Raw genomic sequence first — 18938 nt, forward strand, 5'->3', positions numbered from 1 at the left:
GCTTCCTGGAAGAAGAGGGATTAGGATTGGGGCTTTGGATCATTGAAAATGAGCACTTTTCCTCTGACTTTTAGTAGAAACTGAGAATGAAACAGAAAGTGTGAATGTGAGCAAGATTGGGAAGGTCGATCAGTGTGACTAGTGCCTTGGGAGTGATGAGAATCTCTCAGCATTGCTGGAGAGGGTTTCCCTAACTGGCAACAGCTCTCTAAGCTTCTGCCCAGTCCTGCTTCCCTTTGAGGGGGAGCCCCATGAAAGACACTAATGTCTTTGGAATTTGATCTTGCTTGATTCGTGAGCATTTCCTGTATCAACTCTAAAGAATCAACTCACTAGCTTATTGTCCATGTTATTTGTAGGAAGTGGACTACCCTTCCTTATCTCCCCCTGCCTTGATTTTAAGCAAACTTTTTGATATCATTGTATCAAAACATAATATGCAGAAAAGCTCCCAAGTTAGAGTTGCTCAATGAATTGTCACAAAGCAAACACACCATGTAACCAGTGCTCCTTAGGTGCTAGCTGCCAGCTGCCATTTCTGTCTCCCAGGGTCCGCTGTTCTCCCAATTTTAGATAAATCAGCTTTTATAGTGTGTGCCCTTTTGGGTCTCCTATTTGTATTTTGACATGTATCTGACTTTGTATTTGACTTTGTATTTATCTACACTAAAATTTATTTGGATCCCATGATATTTTTTAAATACTCGTTTTTGCTTAAAAGTTGTGGCTTTAAAATATGTGTTTATAATTCTTAAAAACATGCATTTGGGTTTTTTGTTTTGTTTTGTTTTGTTTTTAGCAAAAAACAGATTAGGAAAAATGGGAAGCCAAGGATCCCTAGCATGTCTTTTTTTTTTTTTAAGACAGAGTTTCACTAGGTTGGTTAGGGCCTTGCTTCGTTCCAAGTCTAGCTTTGAAATTGTAATCTTCCTGCCTCGGTCTCCCAAGCTGCTGGGATTACAGGCATGTGCCTCTGTGCCCAGCCAGCCCTAGTATATCTTTTAAAGTTATCACTGGTAGCCTTCTGAGGAGGGATCCAGTGGGGATGTTTTAGGTTATTCTATAGAGTTGTGATTATTCTTTAGAATGGTGAGTACAAATTCCCTGGATGGCGATTCATGAGGACACTATTTTATTGTAGTTTCCAAATGGAAGACTTGACCTGCTCTTAAACAAGCAAATTTTATTTTATGTAGGAGTAACTGGCTCAGGATTCCCCTTTGACTTTGGACGTAACCCCTACAAAGGAAAACGCCCTTTGAAAGACATAATTGGATCATACAAAAACCGTCACAGCAGTGGTGACCCTTCCAGTGAGGGCATGTCAGGTGGTGGCATAAGCAAGGCAGCCTCCGAGTTGCAGCTGCAGGTTCAGAGCCAGCAGGAGGAGCTGGAGCGGCTGAGGAAAGACCTGTCCAGTCAGAAGGTAACTGGTCTTCAGACTTCTGTCTTACCCCACATCTGCTGGTCGAGCCCTAGGAGGAAAGCCTGGTTCACAGTCCATCTCCCAGGAGGACTCTTCACCAGAGCTTTATGTTGCCATGGCACCATGCTGGGCACTGTGCTCTGCCCAGTCTTTGAATTTCCAGGGAGAGGTAAGGTCCCTTTAAAGATGTTGCAGGACAGTGCTCTCTGCACCCTTGCCCAGTTTTGCCCCTGAGACTGACTCTCTAAACATGGCTTTAGCCCAGAGTTCTTTAACTGTTTAAAGAGTTTCCATGTCCTGTTGAGCATCGTAGTTTCTTTATGAGCTGATCAAACCTAATTAAACTTAACGGCTCGGCTGTTCAGTGAATCTCAGGGCACAGATTCTCTAATACTGATGAATATTTGCCAGGAACCATTGCTAATTACAGTATGCACTCCATTATTTCCTGTTTCCTATTATTGTTCTCCAGTCACTCTTCATGGAGTAAATATTTTTTTTCCTTTCTATTTTTGTGATCTTTCAAGAGGAAGTTCAGTATTAAAGTGTTTCCAGTAAAGTTTCTGCATTTCCTCAAATTCCAGCGATTGCTCCCTGTAGCCTTGTCATGATTTCTGCTTTTCCCCCCTTCCTCTGCTCTCCCTGCCCTTCACCTGATCTTCCTCTCGGCTCGCAGGAGCTGGTTCGGCTGCTCCAGCAGACAGTTCGGTCGTCCCAGTATGACAAGTATTTCACAAGCAGCCGACTCTGTGAGGGGGTCCCTGGGAACATGCTGGAGCTTCTCCATCAGAAGGACGACCAGATTCTGGGGCTCAGCAGCCAACTGGAGCGGTTCACCCTGGAAAAGGAGAGTCTCCAGCAGGAAGTGAGGACACTGAAGAGCAAGGTGGGGGAGCTCAACGAGCAGCTGGGGATGCTGATGGAGACCATCCAGGCCAAGGACGAGGTCATCATCAAGCTCAGCGAGTCTGAGGGCAGCGTGTCTTCTCCCTCTTCTGGGCCCAGCTCCCCCTTGACTGCCCCAGTCAGCAGGGATCAGCTGGAGCTGGACAGGCTGAAAGTAAGAGCAGGACCTGGGCTCTGATTGCTGGGATGGAGATCCAGAAACCAGTTAGCTTTATCACATCACTCCACAGGCACTGGCCTCTGTCAGCTAATTTGTTGAGACAGCTGAGCAACTGTGCCCTTTTTTAGGTTTGGGGGCGGGGCAGGGACAAGTGTAATAGAACTTATAGTCAAGTAATAATAGTTGTTTATTATTATTAATTAATAAGAAAAATTATTATTATTACTGTTTACAGCGCTGAGGATGGAACCTAGTGCCTCCTACATCTAGGCATGTTCTGTACCACTGAGCTCCACCTCCACTCTTGACATTATTCTAAGGAGCTTCTCTGAAAATGAAACTTTTGGTCCAACACTATTGCCATTGCTTCAAGGAGCTAAGACTTCCCTTTCTATTTATTTCACCCATAGGACTTCATTATTCCACAGAACCTATTCATGTACCTTCTGGGTATGTGAATACACATATAAACTTAATTTTTACCCACCACAGGACCTAACACAGGCCTGGGCAGGAGCATTGTTGCCAATAACTAGTATAGGGCCAGCTGGAGAGGTGGACCTGCTCCAGACAGGCTCAGGAAGTGGCCTGCTCAGGCTCTGCCCAAGGTGGGAGGGTTCTGACACTTAGAAGGGATGTCAGTATGTTTCTCTGGGCTAGCCCTAGGGTAGGAGGCTGGTTTCTAAACAGCAGTGACTCTCCCTAGTCACACCTAGGGTGGTGGCAAGCAGATGAGGTAGGAGGAGCACCCAGCTCTTATGGGAGGCAAGGGCAAATCTGCTCCTTATGCCTGCAGAGAAACTTGGTCCAGAGGGAAGAACTGAGTGGTCCCGCACCACTGTCAGGCCATAGAAAGTGTCACCAAATCTTGCTGCTACTAGTTCTATTCCTGAGACCTTTGTTATAAAGGTTTCAGTTAGACAAATGTCCTGTAGGACACAGGGGAGAGCCCAGGTGACCTCAGGCAATTCTGTAGCTACCAGCCCCACTTGGCCCCAAAGTGTCTCTCACTCTCTTCTTGCAAATAATTTGGCTCCAAGAATGCTTGCCTGCACAGAGTTTATCCTTGAAGGGCAAAGATTTGTTGCTATCGAGGTTATCACTGAGCATTCACTTCTTGCCTTGCTATTTCTTTCGTGTACTGGCAACAGGTTGAATGGGTGAATGGTGAGCAGGCCAGGGACCTTGAAGACAACTCCAAAATGGAGGTTAAAAACCCTGGAATAATAGTAGCATCACTGGAATGCCTAGATGATTTCCCATAGTGACCACATCTCAGTGAACGCATCCCCTGAATATGGGAGGCCCTGAAGATTTGTTAGTAAAACAACAAAAACAATAAATTATTGTTAGTAAAACAATAAGACAACAAAAAACCCAATATCATTACTTTATACTAGAAAGACAGCCTCTTTAAAACAAAGGCCATGGTTAGTGTTGCCTATAGAAGTCAGTTTTGTTTATATACACAATTGTGACTATCCTTGACCCTGATAGACATCAATCCCATCAATAATATACTTAGATAATACCAGTTGAAATTTACATATTGCAAGCTTGTCTATTTTTGTAGCTTGTAGAGACGGATGCTTGAGTATTGGGTTTCCAAGCTGTGATGGGCCATGCTTGGAGCGGAGGAGTGTGGGGGACAAGTGTTCCCAGGGAGCCAAGCCAGGCATGTGATGTGTGTGCCACACGACTGCTGCCACTCTGCATGGCTTCCTTTGGAGACCACTGACAGGGTTTACCAGAGAGGACGTCCCCCTCCCTTTCCTTGTTATAGCATAATGGCTGGGATGGTTCCAAATCAGTTGTGAAATCTTTTCCCCAACTTTTCTCAATGGTTTTAAAGCATGTGGCTCTAAAATTGCACAACAGTGAGATTAAGTGGGGACAGTTTACGAAGAGGCAGGATTCTAAGTGGGAGAGTGATACCTGCCTGGGTAAGGACCTACCTCATGTTTCCTGACATAGTTCGGCCCGGGGCCTGTTAGTGCCATTGCCAGGAGCATCTGTCCCCCTGCCAGGCAGAAGATATTCACGCCTAATCACCTCTGCCCTGCAAGGATAGAAAGGACTTGAGAGAGGAGGAGGGAGAGCTTAGAGTATTCGTTTCAACATGTGTTTTCTCCTCATCCTGCAGTTCTAGGTTGTGTAGTTGAAGAGGAAGTATCGATTTCTTCTTTGACCCCAAATTTAAAGCACCTAGGTGGGAAAAAAAAAAAAATATATATATATATATATAGCATATATAAATAGCCATTCTGTATTTTTATATATAAACAAGCATAAATGTTTGACATGTGTTTTTATATATTTTTATTTTTAAGATATATTTGTACATATTCTTATTATTGCTGTTACTAGTCATTTTTATTATTCTGTTATCAGTGGATATGGCCTATAAAAATTTCTGTCTTTTGGGACTTACTGTTTTCTTTTTCTTTCTTTCTTTTTTTTTGTTGTTGTTGTGTATGCTGGGGATTGAACCCAGCTCCTCATGCATGCTAAGCAATCACTCCACTGTTGAGCTACATCGCAGTCCTTACTAACTTTTATGTGGTCTGACACATGATCATGTTTTATTTCTATTGTATTTTGAGGTAGGGCAAAATATTGGTCCTAGGATTTTGGCAGCCTAGTGACTTAAGTACAACACAGGGTGTTCTAAGGGTTAAAGAAGGTGGTCTGCGTGAAGCCCAAGTACATAGTGCCTGGCACTTTGTGAGGTTTTAACTGTCAGATGTTATCATTGCTGTGATCATCATCATCTTCTTTGTAGAGGAATATCCTTAAAATCAATGTTCTGGATTTACCTAGACTTTAATACAAAGCATAATTTAAAGACATAGATGTGGGGGCCGAGTTTATAGCTCAGTTGGCAGAGTGCTTGCCTTGGATGCACAAGGCCTTGGGTTTAATCCCCAGCACCACACACACACACAAAAAAAAAAGAAGAAGAAGAAGGATATAGGTGTAGCTCTCACCACCCTACCTCCTATCACTGGGTCTCTGTCCATCATTGCCGAGTGTATTCTTAAGTTGCTGTCCAGTCCACCTGCCTTTGGTTGGCCTACCTTGTGGTAATGTGTTTGTTCACTGCTAAGGTGCTGAGAGAGAGGAGAACACCATGATTCAGGTCAGAAAACAAAATCAGTGGGCCTCCTTTTGGGTTTGACATTGGTGTTTTGAGGACTTGACTTGCTGATGCTGATCAGGGGTGATGCCTGTCCAAGTGCAGGTGGCAGTCAGGGCTGAGCACACAGGTCGGGAGCCCACCAGGCCAGGCCCTCAGAAGCCTGCTTCCCTACCCAGATGCTTCCTGGATGGTCATCTCAGTTCTTATCATCATCTCTCTGGGAGAGAGATGATGATGAGAATAGCTCCCCGAGAGTTGTGAGGTTTAAATGAGATCAAGAATGTCACACGGGGGCTGGGGATGTGGCTCAAGCGGCAGCGCGCTCGCCTGGCATGCGTGCGGCCCAGGTTCAATCCTCAGCACCACATACAAACAAAGATGTTGTGTCCGCCGATAACTAAAAAATAAATATTAAAAAAAAAAAAGAATGTCACACGCCTCACATGGCACTTATAACTCATACCAGATGCTCCATAAATATCTGAAATTAAAGGGGCTATTGAAACTTTTTCAGTTCTTCTGCATTTTAGGGGAGAAATTGTATATCCTCAAGGTAGTTTCAAGTTTGGAGGTTGGGGCATGTCTGTGGACATATCCCTGGAGAATAGCAGCTGTCTCCTTCCTGTGATAACACAGGGATCAGTCTTTCTTGACCACCCTGGCCTGCCCTTGGAGCTGCCTTGAACAAACTGTGTTCTGTGACTAAGGGATCAGAAATTCTTCAGGAACCTCATGCACCAACCTGTCAGGTTATAAAAGAGAAATAATTATAAACAGTGGGGGGCAGGGGACACATTTATTAAAGACTGAATTTATAAGGAGCATTTAGAAATCATTGCCTAAAAGGTAGTTCTAATTAATCTCTTTGTCTAGAAGCTTCTTCAATTCATTGTTTGCTTTTATTATAATGGTCTGAAAGTTTTATAACATTATTTTCATAGCATTTTACATGAAAACTCTTCTCCCCCTTTTTTATTTGTTTTTGGACCTGGCAGAATTTGTCATTGGCTTGTTACATTCTCTTTTTTTTTTTTTAAATAAAGATATTTTTAGTTGTAGATGGACATAACTTTATTTATTTACTTTTATATATCAAACCCAGTGCCTCACATGTGCTAGTCAAGTGCTCCACCGCTGAGCTACAGCCCCAGCCCCATTGTTACATTCTCTTAAAGACATAAAGTAAATATGGCAAAAGTAAACAGTTGGTGAACTAGGTGAATGGCATTCTTGGGTTTTGTTTTGTTTGCTTATTTGCTTTGTAGTGCTGGGGACTGAACCTGGCCTTGTGCATGCTAGGCCAGTGCTCTGCCATTGAGCCACAGTCCTGCTCCTGTGGTACTTTTCTTTCATCGTTTCCATAAGTTTGAAATTTTTCAATACAAAAAATAGAGGAGCCTATTTAAGTGGCTTTTCCATAGTAGATTATAGTTCTTCATTATTTAGTGTAATTTTCAGTTAAGGGTTTTTATGCGTTTGTAGTCTTTTTAAAAATAAGCTGGATAAGTAAAAATGAACCTACCGAGAATCTGTTTAATTTCTCTAGTTTAAAAAGACAAGATTATAAGTGTTTGCCTTTTTTATACCACCTCAGTGAATATGAATAGATAACATAATTGCATAGGTTTAGGAGATAAGTCTTATTTACCTCTTGTTTATCTCCTGTCATCAATTGAGAAAAATCATCACCGTTAAGGAGCTGTTTTTCTCCCTCCTTGACAGTGCTTAGGCAGGCACTGTTGCTGTCAGGAGGGGGAAAAAGATCAGTCAGAAAGTTCCTATTAAGAGCTTCCAGTTCCTTATAACTTGCTCTAACTTAGCAGAACTATTTGACTGATGAGACAGCAAGATGCTAATTACATAGGATAATTAGTCAACATTCAAGCAGTGTGAATTGATGGTCTTTGTTTGTTTTTTGCCCCAACAGGATAATCTGCAGGGGTACAAAACCCAAAATAAATTTCTAAATAAAGAAATTTTGGAACTCTCAGCTCTACGAAGAAATGCAGAAAGGAGAGAGAGAGATCTGATGGCAAAGGTGGGTCTAGATGAGCATATTCTATTATCTGATGGGAGGGAAAGTTAGGAAACCATTTTTAAGTGGTTGTCCTTTAAAACCATTTCAGCTGCCATGGTTGAAGTGATATGACCACTGGTATCAAAATGTATTTAAAATATATATTGTACATAGATCCACGTACTTTATCTTTGATGAGGCAAAGATAAATATCCTTAGATGTAGCTCTCATTCGTATGTATATAATTTTAATGGCATTTTCGGGGGGGAAGTTAATATAATCACCAAGATTAATTGAATTTTTTAAAAATATTTATTTTTTAGTTGTAGTTAGACACAATAACTTTATTTCACTTATTTATTTTTATGTGGTGCTGAGGATCAAACCCAGGGTCCCACACATGCGAGGCGAGCGCTCTACTGCTAAGCCACAATCCCAGCCCCTTGAATTTTTTTTTTTAAGAGAGAGAGAGAGAGAGAGAGAATTTTTTTAATATTTATTTTTTAGTTTTCTGCAGACACAACATCTTTGTTTGTATGTGGTGCTGAGGATCGAACCCGGGCTGCACGCATGCCAGGCGAGCGCACTACCACTTGAGCCACATCCCCAGCCCCTTGAATTTTGATTTATGCTATTTAGTTCTGTATCTGTAAATCAGGGTGTTGAGGATAACTCCATTGTGAACCCACTGACTCTCCACTCAAGACATAATTATGGCTAGAAAAGGCTTTGTCAAGTATAAAGAGACCATCAAATAAACTAATAATCAACTGACACTTGTCCACAGATGTTATATATTTTATGTATGTTTTTGAGCACTCATCAAACATCTTCTCAAACCTTATTCCTGCATCTTTTCGAGGGTGTGTTTGATTTGTCGATCAGGTGGCACATGGGAACTGGACAAAGTGCACAAAGTCCTTAGATAGTTGCTGTGGCATGGGGTGGCCACTCATGGTCAATGAACATGATGGCACCAGCTTGACTTAGTAATTGGCAAAGGACCTGGTTTCTGTTATTTGGTCAGCCCTGTGCAGAGGTGAGGCATATATTAACATCCAGACCTTTGATTGTTAGAACCCCTCTGTGTCAGACCCCTAGAAGGAAGAGGAAGGCAACAATAGGTCTTTTTTTAAAAAAATGTTTTTAGTTGTAGGTGGACACAATATTTATTTTATTTTATTTTTACTTGGTACTGAGGATCAAACCCAGTGCCTCACACATGCAAGGGAAGTACTCTTCCACTGAGTACAACCCAAGACCCACAGTAGGTTTTTTAAATATGATAGATGGCCTGTGGCATACATTAATTTCTTCTTTGTTACAGTGTCTCTAGTTTATTTCCTAATAGTTTGAGCTGGTCATTATTGATTACTTGAGGTACCTAAGAATTGCTTTTCTCATGTCTCTGTGTGGATGGAGGTAACCCCCACATTCTCTGCAGTATTCTAGCCTGGAAGCCAAGCTCTGCCAGATAGAAAGTAAATACTTGATATTGCTTCAAGAAATGAAGACACCAGTTTGCTCAGAAGAACAGGGGCCTTCCCGGGATGTCATAGCCCAGTTGCTGGAGGATGCTCTGCAGGTTGAGAGTCAAGAGCAGCCAGAGCAAGCATTCATTAAGCCTCATCTTGTCAGGTAAAGGAACTAGAGACTGTTGGGGGTAATGCACCCCATTTCTGAAGTGTCCTTTTTCAGTAGTAGCCACTCACAGGAACGTCTCATTTGATGCTCCTGGCAAGTGTTGTTGGGTCAGCAGAACAGATAATATTACCATTCCCCTCCCCGTAATCAAGTGATAGATCTGGAATCAGCCCAGGTATCCTGCTTCAAGACTTTTTTCTTGTGAACCATGTCAAAGCCCACACCACTTTGGGAGGAGCCAGGTTTCTGTTAGGAACTCTCTCCTGAGACAGTTATACCCACAGGCAATTTAAAAGCAAAGGGGGACTGGACTTTCTTTATAAGGGGAACCTTTTTTTTAAAATTTTTATGTTGTAGATGGACACAATACCTTTACTATGTTTGTTTATTTTTATGTGGTGCTAGGGATCGAATCCAGTGTCTCACACATGCTAGGCAAGTGCTCTACCACTGAGCTACAACCCGAGCCTAGGGAAAGTTTTTTGGGAAACTTAATTCATTGGTCCAGAACCCACTAAGGATCTGATGCGAGCCATAGACACACTTACCTCCAAAAGTAATTGCAGCGTGCACACACACACACACACACACACACACACACACAATTTTGCACATTCTTTTTGGAAATCACAGAACCTGGAAGTTCATGATGGATCTTGGATTAAGAATCCATTATAACCAATTTTCTGAAAAGTGGAACTTGTGAAATGTTAGAACTTGAAGAAATCTGTACATTCACTTGGGTCCACCCTCTTCTCCTGTTTCACCCTCTGCCACTCAGAGGCAGCAGTGTGTTGAGTCTTGCTTACCACAGTCACCTTCCTGCCTGTCCTCTCTTCTCCCAGATTATCCCCAGGTGAAGCTTTGCTTCCATTTGGCATAATCTTTCCCTCCTCTGAGCTTACGACACCTACCAACATTGTTTGGGCTGCACAGATGACAGAAACATTCTGTCAGAATATGATCGACATCATTGTTGCAAAACACTTGTTTTGAGGTTGAGGCCCAAGAGAACTGCCTATGCTGCTGTGTGGTGCTGCTCCCTTGGGAGTGATTAACTTCTGCAAGCCTCCGAGCTGTTCTGAAGGAGTGAGGTACTCTTCCCATGTTAGGCAGCCACTGGGTATGTTTTTCACCTACTTCAGAGAACTTCATTGATGAGAGGACCACAGTACTTTATTATGCTCCTAGTGGAGAAAATCTTTGCATTTTTCTTAGTTCCTGCCTCACTGTTCATAACAATCAAAGTACATGTTCCCAGGTACCCAGGCAAGAGAGTTACTCTAGGTGTAGAATAGAAGGGAGATTCTTGACGTGTGCCAAATGCATGTCTTCAACTCTGCCAAACCCAGTTCTCAAAGTACTTGAATTAGCTTCACACTCAGTGCATGCAAAGCTTTTCTGTTAATTTTCCATTGCCATCCTAACAAATTGCCACAAACTTAGTGACTTAAAACAGCACAGAGGGCTGTGGTTGTGGCTCAGCAGTAGAATGCTTGCCTACCACGTGTGAGGATCTGGGTTCGATCCTCAGCACCACATAAAAATAAATAAATAAAAAATAAAGGTATCGTGTCCAACTACAACTAAAAAATAAATAAATAAATATTTTTTAAAAATAAAGCAGCACAGATTCATTATCTTATAGTTCTATGGGTCAGAAGCCCAACATAGGTCTCACTGGATTAAAGTCAAAGTTTGATTGAGGGCTGCATTCCTTTCTGAGTGTTCTAGGGAACAGTTCATTTCCTTGCTCACTCAAGATGTTGGTAGAATACAGTTCCCTTGAAGCTGCAAGACTAGTCCCTGTTACTTTTCTGGCTGTTAGCTATGGCAGTTCCCAGCTTCTAGAGGCCACCTATATTCCTTATGATTTATATAATAATTCTAGAGGCCACCTATATTCCATATAATTTTCATTTTCCCATTTGTTTTTTTCAACAGCGAGTATGATATTTATGGGTTCAGGACTGTCCCTGATGATGACGAGGAAGAGAAATTGGTCGCCAAAGTCCGTGCATTGGACCTGAAAACTCTCTACCTCACAGAAAACCAGGAAGTTTCCACTGGGGTCAAGTGGGAAAACTATTTTGCAAGCACAATGAACAGAGAGATGATGTGCTCTCCCGAATTAAAAAACCTGATTCGTGCAGGCATTCCCCACGAGCACCGTTCCAAGGTGTGGAAGTGGTGTGTGGACCTTCACACAAGGAAGTTCAAGGACAGTGCTGAGCCAGGCTACTTCCAGACCTTGCTTCAAAAAGCACTGGAGAAACAGAACCCAGCCTCCAAGCAGATAGAGCTAGACCTGCTGCGAACTCTGCCCAACAACAAACATTACTCCTGCCCCACCTCTGAAGGCATACAGAAGCTACGGAATGTCCTCCTCGCCTTCTCCTGGCGGAATCCAGATATCGGCTACTGCCAAGGTCTAAACAGGTGAGTGTCAGCCACAGAAAGTTCCTGTTTGCCATTTATAGAACTTCTTGGCACCAGACACTGCCTGGCAGCTCCCTACCTCCTGGTTGGCCAAGAAAAGCCAGTATTTTAAGGGAAAAGTAATTGCAGCAAGCTAGTTTTATGGTACAATATCCCTAGTTCTAGAATAACTGAGGGAAATAGACATACTTCCAGAAAGCATCAAAAAATACAAAAGTTGGTAGCTAGGCATGGAGGAGCATGCCTATAATTTCAACCACTTAGGAAGCAGGAGAATCATGAGTTTGAGGCCAGCCTTAGCAACTTAGTGAGACCTTGTCTTGAAAATAAAAAGGGCTGGGACATCCCAGTGGTATAAGCTATGCTTAGCATGCAAGAGGCCAGGTTCAATCCTCAGCACTAAAAAGAAAGGGGGGCAAAGAACATGAAAGTCAAATGTACTTGAAACAGCCTGGGATCTCATTTTTTTTTCCTTGTTAATCTCTTCACTTGTGGGTTTTGATCAGAAGAGTTTGATTTCATTAGTTGATAATGCATGCAGTAAAAAATCTTGATCACTCCCTATTTATACAGCATCCTTGTGATTAAGAAATTGCTCCAAACTGTTCGTCAGCAGATTGAAATTTAGCTCACGAAGGACCTAGACTTGCTTTCTTTTAGTCTAGAATCTCTCTGTAGGTCTTGCATACTCCCCTGCTTTCATAAGCAAAGGACATGGAAAGCCTCTCACCTTGTTTTAGAGATCTAGGCTCCTCATCCCAAGCCATGCTTTGGGAGGTGCTGAGGTCTGCTCTCCACAAAAGCTCCACAAAGCTCCTCCCAGCTCTGAAGGTTCAGTGCTGGTGACTGCTTCTTACCATCTGATCTCACCTGGCTGATACCCTTTCTGCTACTTCTGCTTCCTGCTGTCATTGCAGTAGTGTGTTTATTTCCTGTCTGGGTAGTGATAGAACTAACCAAGCTTCCCCAGGAAGATAAAATAAGAATGAAGGTGATGTGTGCATTCTACTATCATGTGCAACCAATTAGAACAAAAAAAGAATTTTTTTAAGTGCTCTGTGTGTGTATTTGAGGAATTTTCCTGTAAGGCAAGTGCATGAGTTAGAGTTTTGAATGCTGGCTTTGAGGCCTTTTTGCTCCTGATCCTTGCCAGTGCCAACCTTCAGTTGGGGCTGGGGATGTCCCTCAGTAGTAGAGCCCATACTTGGCATGCATGAGGCCCAGGTTCAGTCCTTACCACCAAAAGAACAAACAAAAAACATGAAAATCAAATTCACTTGAAACAGCTCAGAGACTTGTTCTTCCTTGTTGATCTCTTCACCCTTGGGTTTTGATCAGAAGAGTTTAATTTCATTAGTCGATAATGAATGGAGCGAAAATTCTTGGTCTCTCATTTATATAAGCTATTTGCATGAAAGTATTGCAAAAAAGATTTTTAAACTGGACCACTACTTGATGAAGACCTAAATGAAGCCAAGTGCTAATAAAACAATCTTGTTTTACTTAAAACCAGAGTTCACATTATATACTTAATACTCAGTCTAAAACTTCCTGGTAGTTGAAAGCTTCTGAAACCAAAGGATCCCAGAGAGGACTTGAGGGTTCCTGTTTATCTAGCGTTGTCATTGATTTTTCCCAAACATAAGTGATGCTTCCAGGTAATCAAAGCTTTCTCTGTGCACCTCTTTGTTAGAGCCTCTGAACTTAAACTGTTTCATTGGAATTTTTTCTTCAAAATGCTTGGTATGTGTCCACGCCTTTCTGAGTCCTCAGACTTTCAGTAGGAAAACTTTAGTTTATTTTAGATAATTCAAACCTCTCATCTTTACATCAGTTAATTTGAGCGTTCTAATTTCCGAATCTTTACCCCCTGTGCTGGCATCCTAACATCTTCAGATCCTGTGGGTTTGGTTTCTGTGCTTTTGTGAACTGTTTTTCTCTTCCTCCACCTCCCAGTTGTCACCTTTCCAACCTCCATCTCCTTCATGACATCCCCTTTTCACCTAGCCTAGATCTTTATCTTTTTCTTTTAATTTGAGATGATTTTTAGTTTTATATAAGAGGAAAAGAAAAAACAATTGGGGTGATGGTGCCAGTGGTTGAACCCAGGGGTGCTTAACCACTGAGCCATATCCCCATCCTATTATTATTATTGTTGTTGTTGTTGTTGTAAATGGACAGAATGCCCTTATTTATTTTTCATGAGGATTAAACCCAGTGCCTTACACATGCTAGGTAAGTGCTCTGCCGCTGAGCGACAGCCTTTTGTTTTTATTTTTTATTTTGAGACTGGGTCTCCACTAAGTTGCTTAGGGCCTCACTAAGTTGCTGAGGCTGCCTTTGACCTTTCAATCCTCTTGCCTCAGCCTTTCAAGTTGATGGGATTATAGGTGTGTGCCACCATGCTCAGCTGGAAAAAGGAAATTTTGATAAAGGGTTTCAAGGTTTTTGGGTGATGCACATAAACTCATATCATAGGCAGAAGTTCTTGGATTTCAGCTGAGTAGAGAGGGGCTTTTCTCTTGCCTCTTGCCCGAATGCCCGCTTGGAGCCAAACCTAGGATTTCCAGAAAGTGACAAGGTATAAATAGCTGGATCCAGGTTTCTGTTGCACCCATCTGCAGCCTTGACTGCAGTTCCCTTAGAAAGCCCCTCACCAGGGTTCCTTTGTCTGCCCCCTCATTCCTCCAGAGTAGAAGCAAAATGAATGGAATCAGGAAAGTTGTTTTTAAAGCATTGTGTTTGTTACTTACATTCACATCTTTTTTTTATTATTTCATAAAAGGATTAGTTGGAACTTTGAACAATGGACTCAAAGAATTAGCTGTGTTAGCAAAACTTACAATGAAAATATTTCCTTATATGAGGATGGTCAATTATTAGGAAACAATTTCATCTTTGAACAGAAACCAGATGAAAGGGTGAGGGGAATATAGCCTTGCTTCTCAAATCTTAAGAACTGCCTCACTTCTCAGGAACACTTAATTTTTTTAAATTTATTTTTTAGTTATAGGGAGACACAATATTTTTACTTTATTTTTATGTGGTGCTGAGGATCGGACCCAGCGCCTTATGCATGCTAGGCGAGTGCTTTACCTCTGAGCCATAAGCCCAGCATCTTAATTATTGTTCTTTATTGGAGAACTAAAAATGGTGGTAGCCTTGAGAGAGAAAATGCTTCAGCAGACGTCTCAGTGAAGACTGTGGCAAGGACCTGGCACTGATCTCACTCCTGTTTGTTGTAGGTTGGTGGCAGTGGCTCTCCTGTACCTGGAGCAAGAAGATGCTTTCTGGTGTCTGGTTACCATTGTGGAAGTTTTCATGCCTCGAGACTATTACACAAAGACTCTTTTAGGATCCCAGGTACTTTTTAAAATACTGTACTTCAGTCAGGCACCAACTTGTAGAATTATCACTGATACCCACTTTAAACCCCCATGGGGGGAAGCTTTGCATACATGACCTCAGCGACTGATCCCTGAAGGAGGCAGGTCACATCTCAGAGCCTGGACTGAGTGGTTGTGAGTGGGGCTGGGCTGGTTCCTTCAGGTCACTGGAAGCTGACAGAGAGTTGTCCTGCGGGCCTGATGTTACGTTCACTGTCCTGTGCTCTCTCCCCTGGGCACAGCAAGCCAAGTCTGATCAGGTGCTGGAGGAGCCCATTGTGGTAACTTATGTCCTCCAAGATGTAGATGCCGAGGAAGGATTAAACATTCCAGAAGCTTCTGTGGGGCAAGACCTGTGAAGGATAAGGAGCAATGCTGGGAAAAGCTGAGAGAACCCCCAGCCCAGGGGAAGGAAGGAGGATCAGGAGGAAGAGTCTCAGATGACATTGTGATCCTGTGCCAGTGGGGTGGCTCAAGCCAACCTTGGCTGTTAGAGGCAGTATGGAGTGGGCTGCATTAGTGGCCCTGCCATGCTCACTGGCTGGCTTCTGGGAATGAGTGCAGTGACCACTGCAGTAGGGACCAGCAGTCACTTCGCACAGCAGATCTGAGCAGCGCATACCAGGCCCTCCACACCTGGATTTGGACACCAGGGGTCAGGCCAGGATATTATGGGCCTGTCTCTTCCTGGGTAATGTCCTGCTTTGTGGCTCAGGGCATCTCTTCCCCCAGCCCTTCACTCATGTCTCACCTTTGGCCCCTCCTGTCTCTTGGTCACAACTGCACCCATGTCTATGCCTGCTTTGTGGCATGGTTCCTCTCAGGAGTGTGCCCAAGCCTGGCCTGCCTGCTCACAGAGGCTCTCCTCACCCTTCTCCAGGATGTTGCAGGGCTGGTCCTACAGGCAGGTGCGAAGCACTGGTAGGAAGCTAGAGGATGGCAGGGGGGGCTGTAGAAGGGATTTCTCCTCCATCATGGGTGCTGCCTCTGTTTGTAGCTTTTTCTCCTCTGGCCCCAGCTGTCTGGTAGGTCCTCCATGCAGAGCAGTGACCTTACCTGATCCCTCTATTGCTCTAGCCCAGGGATGTTCCTCCTCTTGCTGACCTCTGGACTGTCTCACTGTTGGCCACTTGGCCTCAGCTTTTCTGTGACTGATGTGACCAGCTCCTGGAATAAAATTCCCTGTAGCAAAAAATTAGATTTATGTTTTTCTGGTTGGACCCTGATTGAGTTTTGCTTTGTATTTGTGTCTCTACCGTTGGAGGAAGAGCCTCATTACTGCCTCTAGTTACTACCTGACCTACCCATCCTTCTAGTTTCCCAAGCCAGAAACAAGCCATCCTGCTCCCTGTAACCCTGTGGTTACCATTTCTGTTGCTGCCTCCTGCGTGGCAGCTCACATGTGTTCTCCCTTTTTGCCCGCCTCTCCACTGGCAGGTGCATCCTGTCTTCTACATCCCTGCAATTGCCTCCTCTCTCCCACAGATTGAGTTGTGTCTTTCCCCTTGGGGCCCTCGTCCTCTCAGGGTCCAGTGCAGATGCCTTTGCAAGCACCTGGACCCTTCTTCCATGCTCTATTCTCTACCCGCCCACTGAGCTGCTTGAGGTAGCATTCCCTGTAATGACAGGACACTTGCTCTGCCCTCTGTGCTTCTTATACATGATTGCTCTACCTAGAACACCACTCTCTGCTCACTCCCTAGAAAGCTCCTGCTCAGCCCAGCACACACACTGTCTCCTCTCCAGTGCTGTTCTGCCTTCCCAAGCTGTCATCAGAGCCCCACTTTGGTTCCCACTTCCCTGACATAGGCGTCTGTGACAGCAGTTACCTAACTGGATTGTCCTTGCTGGACTGATAGTCTCCTAGCTCGTTTAGAGGCCTCAGTTCACCTGCCTCTGCCCACTTCCTCCTACAGCATCCTGGGAGAATGGTGAGAGGTGCTGAGCTCTGGCATTCCTGGGGGATGAGTTTTCCCACAGCTGCCCCCTCCAGGTCCCTGTTCCAGCTTCATGGATGTCATTGATGGACTCCAGGAGACACTCATCTGGTCTCCCTGTAATCACTTCACTTGCTAATTAACCAAAAGCTCTGCTTCTGTCGCTTGAGTTTGTAAACAAGGACATGAACAGCAGTGGGAAGAGGTAGGAGTCACAGTCAGGTGGGATGAGGAGATCAGTAACGAAAGTGTTATTTATTCACAGCAACTGAAGACTAATAGTTTTGGATTTTGTGTGTGTGTGTGTGTGTGTGTGTGTTGCCGGGGATCAAACTCAGGGTTTCATGAATGCTCTACAACTGAGCCACATCCCCAGCCCGAGAGCTAATAGCTTTAAAGGTTCAAATTTAAGATCACATATTACTCAGTGTTTGAGAATAAGAGAAATGAACCATTATTAATCTCTCCTACTCCACTAAGGTGTGGTCAAGCACATTAGTTAGGAGTGTGCGCTGGGGTGGGGGTCACCAGTCAGAGCCAGGCCTCCCTCCTGTGAGCTGTGGAGCTTGGCCACATCACTTAACAACTCTGTACTTCAGTTTCTCCATCTGTGAGAGGAGGGTAATACCTTTTCATAGATAGTTTGAGGTGGACTTCAGATGATACATTTAAGGAGTTTAATGTCACGCTCAGTACATTATAAAAACTCAGTAGAAGCTGTTAATACTGTTATTGTAGGTAAAAGGGGAAGACCTACTTTAAGTGTGTAGACTTAAGATAAAACTTGCATCAGATATTCATAAATTCCCCCACCCCCCGAGTTCTGCACTGACTATACAAGTAATAGATGCTTATAAAGAGAAGTTAGGTAATACCGAAAGATAACAAGAAGAAAATTAAAACCACCTGTTATCACTAACTAGGGACCACAGTTACCCTTGTGATAAATTTCCTTTTTCCTCCCCTTAGTTGAATATTCAAGTTCATATTAAGGCATGGCCAGTTCACATTAAGGCATGAGCATTTTCCTGCGTCATTGTGTACTTTCTAGTCTTCATGTTGGTGCCAATAATAGTCCACCAGGCAGACGTGTATTGTGTATTTAATCATCGTAGGCTAAGGGTGGGCTTCGTGTAAGGCTTCTCTTAAAATGGGGAGAGGCTGGTGTGTGCCGCCAGCCGTCAACGCTGTGCTTTAGGAATTGCTGCCCAGCTGCCTCCCTGACAGAAAGCATTGCTGAGCCCCCTGCCCACTGCTGCTGCAGCCAGCTGCTTGCCAGCTTTCCATGCTTTTGCCATCCCTGAGGGACATGATGTGTGTCAGGACCTCGCTAGGCACTGAAGACACAGAGATGAATGATACAGTCATTCCACATCTTCCAGTGCTCAGTCGGGGAGGGTGCTAAAGCATAGGCCTGGGCAAGCGTTCCCTGGTGGCCTGCTCTGCACCCAGCCCTCTGCCAGCCACCTAGCCATAAGTGAGGCAAATCTGTCACCCAGTTGGGAGAAGAGAAGTTTATGAGGATCTCCCACTCGGAGGCCAGCTACATATCCTCTCTGATGTCTTCAGCAGCCCTGGCCAGGCACAGTGAATCCTGGTATCATCACTTGGTCTCATGGTCATCTGTCCACCTCCCTTGTCATTTTACAGCTCCTTCAGAGCAACAGCTGGTCCCTATTGCCAGGGCTTTGAAGTGTGGACGAATATGTTGTAGTTGCTTGAACATCAGGAGATGGCATTACTCAGGGGTTGGAGTTGTGGCTCAGTGGTAGAGTGCTTGCCTAGCATGCTCGAGGTACTGGGTTCGATCCTCAGCACCACATAAATGTAAAATAAAGATATTGTGTCCACCTAAAAAAAAAACCTTAAAAATAAGGCCAGGC

At 43.8% G+C, this 18938-nt stretch overlaps 1 protein-coding gene across 3 annotated transcripts in view; it reads left to right on the forward strand.

The window, feature by feature from the left end:
• Positions 1–18938, forward strand: part of Tbc1d2b (TBC1 domain family member 2B) — a 74476-nt gene that overhangs the window by 44939 nt on the left and 10599 nt on the right. For all 3 annotated transcript variants that reach the window (XM_076851221.2, XM_076851220.2, XM_076851222.2), the window contains exons 5-10: positions 1197–1426; positions 2103–2486; positions 7559–7669; positions 9094–9287; positions 11238–11732; positions 14978–15095. In XM_076851221.2, coding sequence (XP_076707336.1) covers positions 1197–1426; positions 2103–2486; positions 7559–7669; positions 9094–9287; positions 11238–11732; positions 14978–15095 — 1532 coding nt within the window. The remainder of the gene's footprint in view (positions 1–1196; positions 1427–2102; positions 2487–7558; positions 7670–9093; positions 9288–11237; positions 11733–14977; positions 15096–18938) is intronic.

This window comes from Callospermophilus lateralis, chromosome 3 (genome assembly GCF_048772815.1).
Source record: "Callospermophilus lateralis isolate mCalLat2 chromosome 3, mCalLat2.hap1, whole genome shotgun sequence".
Taxonomy (NCBI): Eukaryota; Metazoa; Chordata; class Mammalia; order Rodentia; family Sciuridae; genus Callospermophilus; species Callospermophilus lateralis.